Source organism: Peromyscus californicus, unplaced genomic scaffold (assembly GCF_007827085.1).
Source record: "Peromyscus californicus insignis strain IS unplaced genomic scaffold, ASM782708v3 Scaffold_9__1_contigs__length_137607984, whole genome shotgun sequence".
Classification (NCBI taxonomy): Eukaryota; Metazoa; Chordata; class Mammalia; order Rodentia; family Cricetidae; genus Peromyscus; species Peromyscus californicus.
In genome coordinates this window covers 87,018,787-87,032,245 of record NW_026294617.1, presented here as the reverse complement: position 1 = coordinate 87,032,245, position 13,459 = coordinate 87,018,787, and the positions used below count along the sequence as shown (strand labels likewise).

General features: G+C 45.4%; 1 protein-coding gene across 1 annotated transcript in view; it reads left to right on the top strand.

Annotated features, from left to right (window-relative positions):
• The window catches only part of Fndc7 (fibronectin type III domain containing 7), a 33,362-nt gene that overhangs the window by 15,691 nt on the left and 4,212 nt on the right, over window positions 1-13,459 (top strand). The window contains exons 6-11 of the mRNA XM_052731107.1: window positions 4,246-4,500; window positions 5,875-6,132; window positions 7,434-7,688; window positions 8,427-8,681; window positions 9,176-9,436; window positions 13,145-13,174. Of these exons, the coding sequence (XP_052587067.1) occupies window positions 4,246-4,500; window positions 5,875-6,132; window positions 7,434-7,688; window positions 8,427-8,681; window positions 9,176-9,436; window positions 13,145-13,174 (1,314 nt within the window). The remainder of the gene's footprint in view (window positions 1-4,245; window positions 4,501-5,874; window positions 6,133-7,433; window positions 7,689-8,426; window positions 8,682-9,175; window positions 9,437-13,144; window positions 13,175-13,459) is intronic.

Here is a 13,459-nt window from a genome sequence, read left to right as displayed (position 1 = left end):
GAAGCTGAAGCAGCAGGATTGCCATGAGTTTGAGGCCAGCCTGGGCTACATACTGAGTACTAAACCAGCCGGGGCTGTGTAGCAAGAGCTTGTCTGTAAAAAAAGAAAAGAGAGGCTTGTCAGGAGGGCTTAGTGGGTAAAGGTGCTCGCTGCACAGAGCTGAGCTCAATCCAGGAACCCACACAAAGGTAGAAGGAGACCAACTCCACCAAGTTGTGTCTGCCCTCCACGTTCACGCTGCTGCTTCCTCCCCCACCACATTACACATACACACAATATAATAATAATAATAGTAATAATAATAATAATAGTAATAATAGACTATTTTTTAAAGAAAAAAAAAAGAAAGCTAACCCTGGTCTAAATGAAAGTATTGAGCTGGGGGTTTTGATGAGTGAATAATATCAATGAGAAGCATGTATTATATATTGCAAAAAAGCACTCCTTTGACTATTCATTCACAAGTGTGGCCTCTATTCCTGGTCTTTCACTCTTTTCCTTTTTCATCGTTCTTTTATTTCATTATATGCTTTTCTTTTATTTCATTGTATTTTATTTTACATTTCGAGACAAGGTCTCATGTTGTTATCCAAGCCGGTCTTGAATTCCAGGGCTCAAGAGAGCCTTCTACATGAACTGCTTGCTGTTTTAATTTTTAAAGTTTTGAAAATTCTAAGACACCGTTTGTTATTTACAGTTCTTCATAGTACAAGTAACTAACTGCTCATTCATGTGTGATATGTGTGGTGCACACATATAAGTATGAGGATGCTTGCAGCCATGTGTGCCTCCATGGAGGCCAGAGCAGGACATCAGGCATCCTCCCTGTCACTCCCGTCACTCCTGCCTTCTTGCCTTGGCAAGCACTCAACCACCTCTCACTGAACCAGAAGGTACCAGTTTGGCCAGTGAGTCTGGAAGATCCGCCCGTCGGCATCCACAGACGCGGGGATCACACACATGCATAGCCATCAGCTTTTTGTGTGATTCTAGGAATTGAAACTTGGGTCCTCACGACTGAAGAGAGTACTCTGACCCATTGAGCTGTCTCCACAGCCCCTAACTGTCTCTTCTTGACATGTTTTATGACTGAGGCTTGGTAGAAGCTGTTTTAAAAACTAAAGGTGGGAGATTTCTAGTTCTAAGTGTGTTCAGTATTTCCCCAATTTTACTCTTGTTAGAGATGTAAAGACACACACGCACGTGGAGGTTTGCTGCTCCATTTAGAAGTGTCTGTTTGTCTGGGGAGTTGGAACAAACATTTAGTGAGATCTACAACATCTCAGGCACCATAATTACACTACTTAACTCTTAGGATAATTTTACGAGTTGTCTCTTTTATTATTTTTGCTTGTTTGTTTGCTTGTTTGAATCAGGCTCTAATAAAGCTCAGGTAGGCTTCAAATTCACTTCTGTAGCTGGGTCTGGCCTTGCACTCCTGATCCTCCAGCTTCCATCTCCCAAGTGCTGCGGTCACAGGCAGGCACCACCAGGTCTGGCTTATCTCTTCCTTTTTGATACAAAAACTGAAGCTCAGAGACCATGAAGGCTGTTTCCTCCAGTGCACACCGATAACAAAAGGGGCCGCTGAGATCTGCACTCACCTGTACCTGATTGCGATCCTCCGGGCTGAAGACAATGTATCAATGTCCACTCTGTTCAATGGTCAGAACTATGTCTTTGTAAAGTGAAAAGGACTCTGACCAGAGGATTGGAACTCTCACCAAGCTAGTGTCCTCTCTTCTTCAAGGGGAAAAATACAGTCAAACTCTCAGACCCACAGCTTCTTAGAGTGGTTAAATTAAGGTCACCAATACAAGCTTGGTGATTAGACCTCGCTTTTGACAATTTCAAGGTCGTGTAGCAGGTACAATAAAAGTGATTCTGAAGACAGAGTGGCTGAGGGTGAAGGGAGAGATAAACACTTCAAAGACGTAGACATTCTGAATCAGTTGTGTAATGCAGGAGAGAACCATCCTGTGTTCTTAAATTCAGATGCACATCAAAAGTATGTAGGAAATGTTCATAAAATCTAAATACCCGAGTCCCACCAAGATCAATTAAATTGGGATTTCTGGGAATAGAGTCTAAATAGAATAGTTTTTAAAAGCTCCCCAATTGATTTTTAACATGTTGTCAGTGTTAAGTGCTACCGAAAGAGTCCTTCCAACTTTCAATTCCTGCCCTTATTGGTCCAGGAATTACCACTGTAGTGTGGATATGACACAGTCAGTACTGACCATGAGAAAACCTTGATTTGTCAATTAAAGAACTATGTTTAGAAAGGATTATAGTTCCCAAGGGCCCAGAAATGTGAACTCTGTTTTAGGAGGACTTATAGTAGAGATGACAAAAACTTTCAAAAGCTTATGGTTTGAATGGATGACCTTCATTTGAAATCATCCCTTCAGAAGACTTCAGTCCATGCTGATCTTAGCTAAAAGAACTATGGCCAGGCAGTGGTGGTGCACACCTTTAATCCTAGCACTTGGGAGGCAGAGGCAGGCGGATCTCTGTGAGTTCGAGGCCAGCCTGGTCTACAGAGTGAGGTCCAGGACAGGTGCCAAAGCTACACAGAGAAACCCTGCCTTGAAAAAACAAAAACAAAAACAAACAACAACAAAAAACAACTATCGCCTTGACATAAAAACCCAAGCAACATCAGCCAAGGAGATCCATGTCTGTGGAAGAGATAGTGTAACATCTATCACATGAAATACAAATGGAGGGTGTCTGAACATATCTCCTTGGTTTGCACCGAGTTGTGCTTATCGTTTGATTCGGTACTTGTCTGAGCATTTAGCATTCTACCTATCTGCTCAGGATGCTCTCTGGAGATGGAGTGGGCTCAAGAATGTGGTTGGGTCACTGCGTGCATAGAAGGTGGCAGTTAGAACTCCCCACTCTATAAAGGTTTTCACGCAGCCCCCAGAAAGAATCAGATACCCCCTGTGTCCTAGTCACTGCTCTACTCCTGTGAAGAGACACCATCACCATGGCAACTCTTGAACAGGGAAGCATTTAATTGGGGGCTTCCTTATACTTTCAGAGGCTTAGTCCGTTATCATCGTGGCAGGGAACTTGGTGGCACTTATGGCACTATGGCAGTCCCTGAGACTACATGCTGATTCACAGGCCACAGAAGGAAGAGAGAGACTGGGCCTGGCATGGGCTTTTGAAACCTCAAAGCCCACCCACAGTGACACACTTCTTCCAACCAGGCCACACCCCCCAATCCTTCTCAAATGTGCCACTCCCTGATGACTAAGCATTCAAATACATGAACATATAGGGCCATTCTTATTCAAACCGCCACACCTTACCTTTCTAGCTATATTATCTGGGGCAACTTATTTATCCTGTGTGAGCTTCATTTTACTCAATTATAAAATGATGGTAATTATTGTGAGAATAAAAGAAAGTGTTAGCAAAAAACCATAATGGGTGTATTTTTGCCTTGAAAAAGGTAAGTTACAGGCATTTACTGTTTGGCTCATATCAAACAGACTTCATCTCTGAATAAAGTCAAAATCTTTCCATAAATATCCCCAAAATGAAAACCCACACTTTTTTTTTTTTTCCCCTTAGACGGGGTCTCTCTATGTAGTCCTAGCTGTCCTGGAACTCACTATGTAGACCAAGCTGTCCTCAAACTCCCTGAGATCCTCCTGCCTCTGCCTCCCAAATGTTGGGATTAAAAGCATACACCACCACATCTGACAAAATCCACACATCTTAAGTTGACTCTCAAGCTCCCGTGGCCTATGCTGGGGATACAGGCTGGTTGCTAATGTGTTTGCCTAGCATGCACAAAGCCCCGGGTTTGAACTCCAGAAGCACATAAAAAGTTAGTGTGGCTGTAATCCAAGCACCTAGGAGATACAGGCCAGAGAATCAGAAGTTCAAGGTTATCCTTCGATATCTAGTAAGTTTTAGTGAAGCCTGGGATACATATGACCCTGTTTCAAACAAATAAACACTTCCAATGGCCTATTATTTCAGATAACATTTGTTATAATGAAAGAATTTGGAGAGCTCATTGGTGTCTAGTGTAGTCTTTGTTTCTATAAAAATATCCTCTAATGTTTCTGGTACATGGCTCTGCATGTTTTGCATCAAATTCAATCTGTTACAAAACTCCGAGTTGCTGATTTGGGTTGTCTTGACATCTCAGATAACTGCCAAGATGCAAAGAAAGTCTCCTACGAGAGTCATATGACTGCTTCTTTTTTTATTGCTTCCTAGTGGCTTGTGCACCTGGGAGAGTGACAATCCAAGAAGACCCCCCTGGTCACTTGTCCGTGGCTTGGTCTAATGTAGAGCTGGGCGATTACTATGTGGCTTTCGTGAAGAGTGACGATGGCCTGGAAGTACACTGCAATACTTCCCTCACTCAGTGCACCTTCCTGTCCGAATGTGGCTTCACATACTTCATTAGTGTATTCGCCTATAACAAAGCAGGACAGAGCCCCCTGGGTGATGTGTTCAATTACACCACAGGTAAGTCATGGCGATGCCAGGAAAGAGAGTTCCGAGTTCAGGAAACTCAGCAGCAGGATGAACAACCTCTTGTACTTACTGATTCACCATCTGGGAGTCATTCTAGAACCAAGACTAGCTCTTAAATCCCTTGTTTTACATTCTCTCCAGAGTAGGGATGAGTTGGTTTCGGAGACTCAGTCTAACAAGACTGCAAGATTAGGCATGAGAGTGGAGGAGGGAAAGGCGTTCGCTCAACCCTACCCTGGAAAACGAAGTTCCCACTCAAACCCCAGGCCTGCCTGAGGTTCTGAAGGGGATGCAGTCCCTCCATTTCAGGATCACAGTCCTTCCCTGGACACGACACATGCAGTGGCCCAGATGCTACCTGGTGTGGAGGGCTTTGGAGTTGGACACCTGGGATTACGTCCAACCTTAACTCTAATTCACTCACACAGTAGGCTAATGGTGGGTGCCTTCCCACCCCCTCAACATCCTCCCTCCACGGCAAAATGGGCCAATAACAACACAGGTGGGAAAAGGGTCTTTGTATGTGATAAAGCAGAAAGCAAATGTTTTTACTGGCAGCACTATTACATCATTATCAGCATCTGTTGTCTTGGTTACCATCACTGTCTTCCTCCTCCTCCTCCTCCTCCTCTAGGATTGGGGCTTACATGGGGCAGGGATGGTGCGTGATTTATTTCTCTGTCATCGTTTCTAATCCCAGTGCTACGAGCATACGGAGATACTAGATCTTTAGAGAATGATTGAGTGGGCGCCTTGAAATGAATTATTTATAGAATATTATAATTATAAAGTGTTCCAAGGGTGGATTATGATAAACTCTACCAGGGTGAGGGATCTGAATAACTGGTGCTTTGGGAATTCAGAAGAGGTTGTCAACAAGGTCTCAAGAGCACAGGAGTGGCCTCAAACCGGAGTTCAAGAATGGATGGAATGTAGGTGGGAAGAACACCAGAGAAATCTCAAGCTGAACTAGATATTTGTCAGTGGGGTTCTTTGGGCCTCTTTTAAGAGTTACTAGTACAATCCTCATATATGCATACCCCATCTTTATCTGTTTAGAGTCTAGGCAGACTGACAGCATCTGAGGACTCAGGCTCAGTATGACTTTATCAGACAGAAGAGATCGGGTTTTCTAGCAGAGACATAGAGAAGTGAGAGCAAAGGCCAGGCGTAGACCTGGGAGGTCTGATGTACCCTCAGGTGTCATATGGAGGACTTGCCCCGGGTGCGGTGGGAATAAGGTCAAGGTTGGAGCTGACCAGTCGTCTTGCAATCATTTAGGAAGGCAGTGGCAAGACTCAATATCCCCCTCTGGTAGCATGGCTCCTGTACTGACCTTGGTTCCCTTTGGGATCCCGCTTTCAGCTCCCTGTTGTCCTAATGACATTAGCCCGGTGTTGGTGTCCAGTGACAGAGTGGAAATCGCCTGGTCTCCTGTGCGTGGTGCCGAACTCTATGAAACCAAGGCCATAGCTGGGTACAGTGTGGTGGAGTGCAACGACCCTGCTCCTGCTTGCACCCTCTCTGCTTTGGATTGTGACACCAAGTACAACATCACGGTGTATTCCTTCAGCGAGGTCCGGGGCAGCAATCTGTCCTGCTCTTCCCGCTACATCACCACGGGTACGGTACTACTACGCTGTCATTCACTGATGTCTGAATCGTCACCCTCCCTATGTGCCTCACGATGGCTATTCAGCAAGACCCACATAAAAGGGGGCTGGAGAGGTGGCTCAGTTGTTCAGAGTGCTTACTACTCCTACAGAGGATAGAAGGTCAGTTGCCAGCACCTACATCAGGAGGCTCACAGCCTCATGTAGCTCAAGATCCAGTGATCTGATGCCCTCTTCTGGCCTCTGTGGGCACTGCATGCATGTGTCCAAACCCACACTCGGACATACATGGATTACTGAATTGAGGAGAGGCAGAGAAGAAAGTTAAAAAGGGAAAGTGGAAAGGAAGACAGTAAGAGAAGAGGTCACCGAGAGATGGGGGTTGGGGGCAGAGATTACTGACCTCGGCCATCCTGTTCCTGCTGCCACTGGAGACTGCCTGCCTGCTCTCTCCATGAGGTGTGCAGATGTTTGTCCTGGGTATTTTGGATTTTGAAGTTTAAAATGTTTTATTTTCCAGTTGGCGCAAAACTGCAGGAACCTAATACCCTATGCCAATGTCAACATTTTTCTGCAAAAAGGTTCTGTGAATCTGACCTATGTGCATGTATGTTTGAAAATTGTAGTTTTAGTTTTTTGAAAGAATATTTTTTGGGGCTGGGGATTTAGCTCAGTGGTAGAGCGCTTAAGCGCAAGGCCCTGGGTTCGGTCCTCAGCTCCGGAAAAAAAAGAAAGAATACTTTTCCACAATTTCATCCATACATAATATATTTTACCATTCTGTCATTTTCTCCTTTTATTCCTCCCCCACCAGGTGATCTTTCTTAATAAATAACTTATTTTATTTTTTTTAGACTGTCTCTTTAACTTAGGATGGCCTTAAACTCACAGCAATCCTCCTGCTTCAGCTTCCAAGTACTAGGATTACAGGCATAAGCCACCATACATGGCTTCATTTCAATGTACTTTTCTTTTTTGAAGTGGGTCTCATGTAGCCCAAGTTAGCCAGACTCACCGTGCAGCCAAGGATGACCTTGAACTTCTGATGCTCCTGCCTCTGCCTCCCAAATGCTGGGATTCAGGGTGTGGTTCCCAGCCTAGTCGCTACAGTGCTGGGGATGAAACCCAGGGCTTAGTGTGTCTAGGCAAGTCCTCTACCAACTGAACCATATTCCCAGCCCCGATGGGTTTTTTGTTTTTTGTTTTTTGTTTTTTGCTAGGGGGATGGGAGGGAGAGGAATCCATTTTAGATCAAATGGCACGTGGCACTTTTGACTCTGGTGTTCAAATTAATAATCTAACACTTCTTAGCCCCTTGCAGTCCTGAGATAAAAAATATTTCAAAGGATGCATTCTCCACGATTAATGTGCACTGGCGATCTACCAATGAAGGCGCTACTTACACGGTGACTGCCCATGGGCAGAGGGGGCTGTTCCGGTGTAGCAGTACCGGGGAGACTTGCATTATTGAGGGCCTGCCCTGCGGCTCTGTGTTCTCCGTCACGGCCGTGGCCGAAACTCGGGCGGGAAAGAGCCTGCCCAGCTACAGCGTGCCCCTGGAAACAGGTATGGAGAAACCCCGACTGGGTGAGTCCTTGCTTGAGGACAGGGATCTTATTTAATCTGCCCTAAGAATGATGGAAATATGGTACTACAATACTCAGTGGCTTTCAAAGAGTCCCAGTCTTGGGGGGGGGGAACCTTTGTCATTTTACACGTTTTGTAAATGTATCTTCAGAATTCTCTTGTCTTGCCCAACATTCCCATCTAAGGAGCAATACGCTGACCCTGCACAAACCTTCTCTAGAATTTATATTATCCCAAGCCACTGTCAAAACAGCTAACAGGAAACCAAATGATCTGATTATTCATATCTCTAGTTGAGCCTTTTCAAATTTTTCTCTAAAAACACTTTCTGAGTTTAGTTTCTGGGGCTGGAGAGATATATCAGTGGTTTAAGAGCATTGACTGGCTGGGCAGTGGTGGCGCGCTAAAAAGAGAAAACATGGGAAACTTAGGATTTTGAGTAAAACGTGAGCAAAGTCCTGTTCTTTTTATTAGCTATTTATTATTGTGTGTGAGTGCACATGTATGATGGGGGTGTGTGTGTGAACATATCAGCTGTGTGTGGAGGTCAGAGGACTGTGGAGTACATTCTCCGCTTCCACTGTGAGCTCCCAGGGATTGGATTCAGCTTGCTCCTCAAGGGCTCTAGCCCGAGTGCAGCCTCAAAGCCGGTGACTGGTTATGGTCTACAAGCACTCCGTGGGGTAAAACTCAGTTCTGTTCCCTTTTTTCCATCAGTGCCGTGCTGTCCAGCTGGTCTGACAGCAGCTCAGGTCTCCCAGTCTCTAATCAACGTGAGCTGGACTCTTGGGACAGCGGCTCAAACCTACGTGACGGTGCTGGAGTCACACATCGGACAGTCTAAGTGTCACACCCGTCAGAACCACTGCCTTCTGGGATGCGTTGCGTGCGGCATCAACTACACGGTGGCACTAAAGGCCATTAGCCCCACTGGGCTGACCGCAGACTGTGCCCACCAAAGTTATTCCTCCAGTAAGTGAACTCTGAACTCTAGCTCTTGAATATTGATATCTTAACTACTGTTTAATGTGACCAAGGCAACGTTTTTTCCATTTGTTTTTTATTTGTTTTGTTTTGTTTTTCAAGATATCGTTTCTCTGTGTAGCCTTGGCTGACCTGGAGCAAGGAGAGAGAGAGAGAGAGAGAGAGAGAGAGAGAGAGAGAGAGAGAGAGAGAGAGAGAGAGAGAGAGAGAGAGAGACTGGGCCTGGCATGGGCTTTTGAAACCTGAAAGCCCACCCACCCCAGTGACACATCTCTTCCAACAAGGCCACACCTCCTAATCCTTCCCAAACAATTCCATCAACTGGGGACCAAGCTTTCAAATATATGAGGCTGTGGGGGCCAGAGATTAATCATTCTATGCACAGGACTTGAGCTGCGCTTCCCCCTCTGTAGTAACTGTACACACGGCTGTGCTCACGTGATGATGAAATGAATAATTCTGGGCTTGTTTTTCTCCTGTAGGTGCCTGCTGCCCGCTGGGGGTCAAATTATATAGGCTGGGCCCTAACGGCATCCGGATCTACTGGCAAGCCTCCAGGGGCTCTGCCAATTACAGTACTGACCTCTATGGTTCCAAAGGCATCTTCACGTGTGCCCCAAGTGCTGGCCTAAGTTTCTGCGATGTCACCGACATCCCCTGTGGGGACGTGTACACTGTGATGGTCTCACCAGTTGCTGAAACAGGACTGAAGCTTACGTTCTGTCCAAAGAAGATATATTCAGGTAAATCAAGTTATGAGCCTTAGTTTAAAACCAACCTTTGAGCTGAATGCTGCTCAGTGGTACAGCACTTAGCATAGCATGCGCAAGGCCCCAGCGTCCAAAAGAAAACACACAAGGAAGATTCACACTAACCCTGGGGCTGGTAGGATGGCTCAGTGGATACTCTAGTTTGCTTTTGGTTACTGTGATAAACACCATGATCAAAAGCAACTAAGGGGAGAAAAGGATTTGTTTGTCTTATCGGTCACCGTTCATCATCAAGGGAAGTCAGAGGCCGGAAACATGGAGGAATGCTGCTTACCGGCTTGCTCTCAGACTCAGGTTCAGCTCCCTTTCTCAAACAGCCCAGGTCCCCCTGCCTATGGATTGTACTGTCCACAGTGTACTGGGCCGTCCTACATCAATGGTCAAGAAAGACAATTTCCCACAGCCATGTCCACAGGTCGATCTGATGGAGAAAATTCCTCACCTGAGGCTTCTGCTTCCCAGGTGACTTAAACTATGTCACGTTGGTAATAAAAACTAACCAGGACAGTGGGTGAAAGCACTTGCCTGGCCAGGCAAGCCGATGACCCGAGTTCAATCCCTAGGACCCGCATTGTGTGTCTTCGTTAGGGTTTCTTTTTTTTTTTTGGTTTTTCGAGACAGGGTTTCTTTGTGTAGCTTTGTGCCTTTCCTGGGACTCACTTGGTAGCCCAGGCTGGCTGCCTGCCTCTGCCTCCCGAGTGCTGGGATTAAAGGCATGTACCACCACCACCCGGCTTTGTTAGGGTTTCTATTGCTGTGATTTAACACTATGACCAAAAGCAGCTTGTGGAGAAAAGGGGTTTATTTGCTTGCACTTCCATTACCGAGGGAAGTTAGGGCGGGGGCTGACGCAGAGACGGTAGAGGAACACTGCTCACTGGCTTGCTCTCCCATGGCTTGCTCAGCCAGCTTTCTTACAGAACCCAGCTAAGGTGTGGGACCATTCACCATGACCTGGACCTTCCCACATCCGTCACTGACCAAGAAAACACCCCCACAGGCTTGCCTACGGCCCATTATGGAGGCATTTTCTCAGTTGAGGTTCCCCCTTCTCAGATGACTCCAGCTGGTGTCAAGTTGACATAACACTAGCCAGCACACAGTAGAGGGAGAGAACTGACTCCTGCAAGTTGTCCTCGGACCTCCACATACAATGGTTTGTGTACATCCGTGTACCCACACTCTCACATACACAAAATTAATAAACCCGAAAAATATTAAAACTAACCTTTCACTCAGCTCCGTGAATTAAGATGCAGGGCAATCCCACTTAACTGTTGGGTGTGGATTGTCTACAAGCTGCAGGCATTCAGACTTCTTTAGAATTGTGGTGTTTTGTTATTTAATGTGGATCAGATACTTAGTATTTTCAGAGAAAGTGAATTAAAGTGATTGGAGATCTGGGGACAGATTTTTAAACATAGTCTAGAGATGCCACTTGACACCTTGTCATGTTGGACCTTAAAAGACTTGAACTTTCCTGGACAATGATGATGCACACCTTTTATCCCAGCACTTGAGATGCAGAGGCAGGCAGCTCTCTGTGAGTTCCAGGCCAGCCTGGTCTACAAAGGAAGTTCCAGGACATCCAGGGCTGTCACACAGAGAAACCCTGTCTCAAAAAACCAACCAAAAAAAAAAAGAAAGAAAAAAGGAAAAAAAAAACAGTCTTGAAGTTTCATTTGCACAGATTGAGAATGAGGATGAGGGAAAAGTTTGAGGATCAAAGAAAAGGGAATTTATAAATCATAAATCAGGGCTGGAAATATGTGTGGGTAGACAGGCTGTGATCACAAACCAGGGCTGTCTGCCAGGTCATCTCAGCAGAGCTGGCAGGAGACATTAGCAATTCTCTTGTTCTGTGTCCCAGCACCCTCTGCTACCCTACCCAGGGCACAGTCATATATTTTTCATGTACTTCTAAGAGAAAGAAGAGAAACGCAATAACAAGGCCTTGGAACTTGGCAGGTGAACACAGGAAGAAGAAAAGATGAGTCATGAACCCTTACTGATAAGCAGTCTAATTTTCTAATTAAACGGAGGTGACAGGAAGTCCAAGATGGCTCCTGGTGACAGCACATGGCCAGTTCTTCCTGAAGGGGTGTTCCCGCGAATCTTAGATGTCATGCTTTGAATGTTATTTTTTTTAATCTCCCCCCCCCCCCCCGCAAATAATCTGGCCCATAACACAGCCTTCTGAGTAGATTCTTGGGGTACAGATGAGCTCTTTGGAAGATGAGCTCACCACTCAATAACAACATGTCATGCTTGCTGGATATTTTACAACTTAACAAGTGTCCTCACATTTATATCTGGTTGAATGCTCAAAATAACCCTAAGAAGTAGATTCAGCAGACCTTACTGTGTCCAATTTATAATTAAGGAAACTGAGACTCAATAGCTCCCAAGTCTGTATCTACCACAATTCTCTGCAAGTCACTAAATTGTATACAGGCCCAATTATGCACAGACTTGGAATGGTAACTGGAGGATCCCTCCTAAAAGCACACTTGGAGGACATAGTTTGCCTTACTACTCATGAGCCCCAAATCAGTTCAGGCCAGGTCATCCTTTCCATTCTTCCCACACTGATACATTTGAAATATTTTTTAATGGAAATTGTCCATGTGTGGTTGTTCTTAGGAGAGGAGAAACCTATCCCACCGTCAGAGAGGGGTGGACATGGAGCTCGGTGCAAATGTGAGCCTGAGGTTGCTAGGTGCGTTGTTTGGAGAGGGACATGTGTGCATAGCCTGTGCACTGCAGAGGAGTTAGGAGACTGTGTGTACAGCCCGAACCTGGTAGAGTCGCAGGCCACCAAACCATTCCCTATGCTCGCCTACCTCAACATTGCCTTCTCTTATTTGAGTTTTTTCCTCTTTATCTTTGGCCTACTTTCCATTTATTGGGTTTTTGCTTGTTTGTTTGTATGTTTGTTTGTTTGCTTTTGTTTTTTGTTGTTTTGTTGCTGTTGTTTTTGTTTTTGTTTTGCCTTTTGGGGGTTTTTTGTTTGTTTGTTTTTTGTTTTTGTTTTTTTGCCGTTCTGGAGATTAGACTCAGGGCATTGTGCATGCTAGGCAAGCACCATACTGCAGAGCTAACATCCCCACCACCTCCCCCCGGGGTTTTCCCTAGCCTCCTCTTAAAACTTCATTTTTGAAACAATGGCTTGCTAAATTGCCCATAGTGGCCACAGCTGTCTAAGTAGCTCCTATTACGAGTGTGCACCACCACGCCCAGCCCTTTTCTTCTTTTTTGAATGTGTAGCTTTTCCATCTGACATACATCAATAGGGCGGGGAAGACAGCCCAGTGGGTAAAGTGCCTGCCACACAATGTTAAGGACCCGAGTTTGGATCCCCAGAACTTAAGTAAAAAGCCAGGTGTGGTAGCACATGCTTGTAGTCCCAGTGCTCGTTGGGGGAGGCGGGGTGATGAGCAGATCCCTGAAGCTTATTAGCCAACCTATCCAAATCAATGATCTTCAGGTTCAGGGAGAAAAAGACACTGTCTCAAATGCCAACAGTGGAGAGCATCAAAGAAAGACCCCTGACATCAGCCTCAGGTCTCCACACCCATGCAAACTCACACGCGAGCACACGCGTGCACACACACCATAAATAAATACATCAATGAGTGTATTTTCAGTGCTTATGTTTTGTTGTTTTGGTTTTTTTTACAGTCACCTGTTCTGGAAGTACACTTGGGATGGGTAAGTGATTTCCACCCCCCACCATGAATAGAGATAGGAGAGAATTTGTGATGCTCTGTTTTATAGTTACTTAATGAAATCATGATCAAAGCTTATTCGATAATTACAAAGAATGCCAAGCGTTTCTTTGATGCAAGAGTGTCCTGCTCCGCCATAGCCTTTCCCTTATTAGGGTGCTTCCCTTCACACCGCACAAACCGAGATGAATTCCTTTAGATGTTGAAGCCTTTTTAGTCTGCTAGAGTCCCAGAGAAAAATGCAAATATTTTTTAGAGGGCAGCTGAT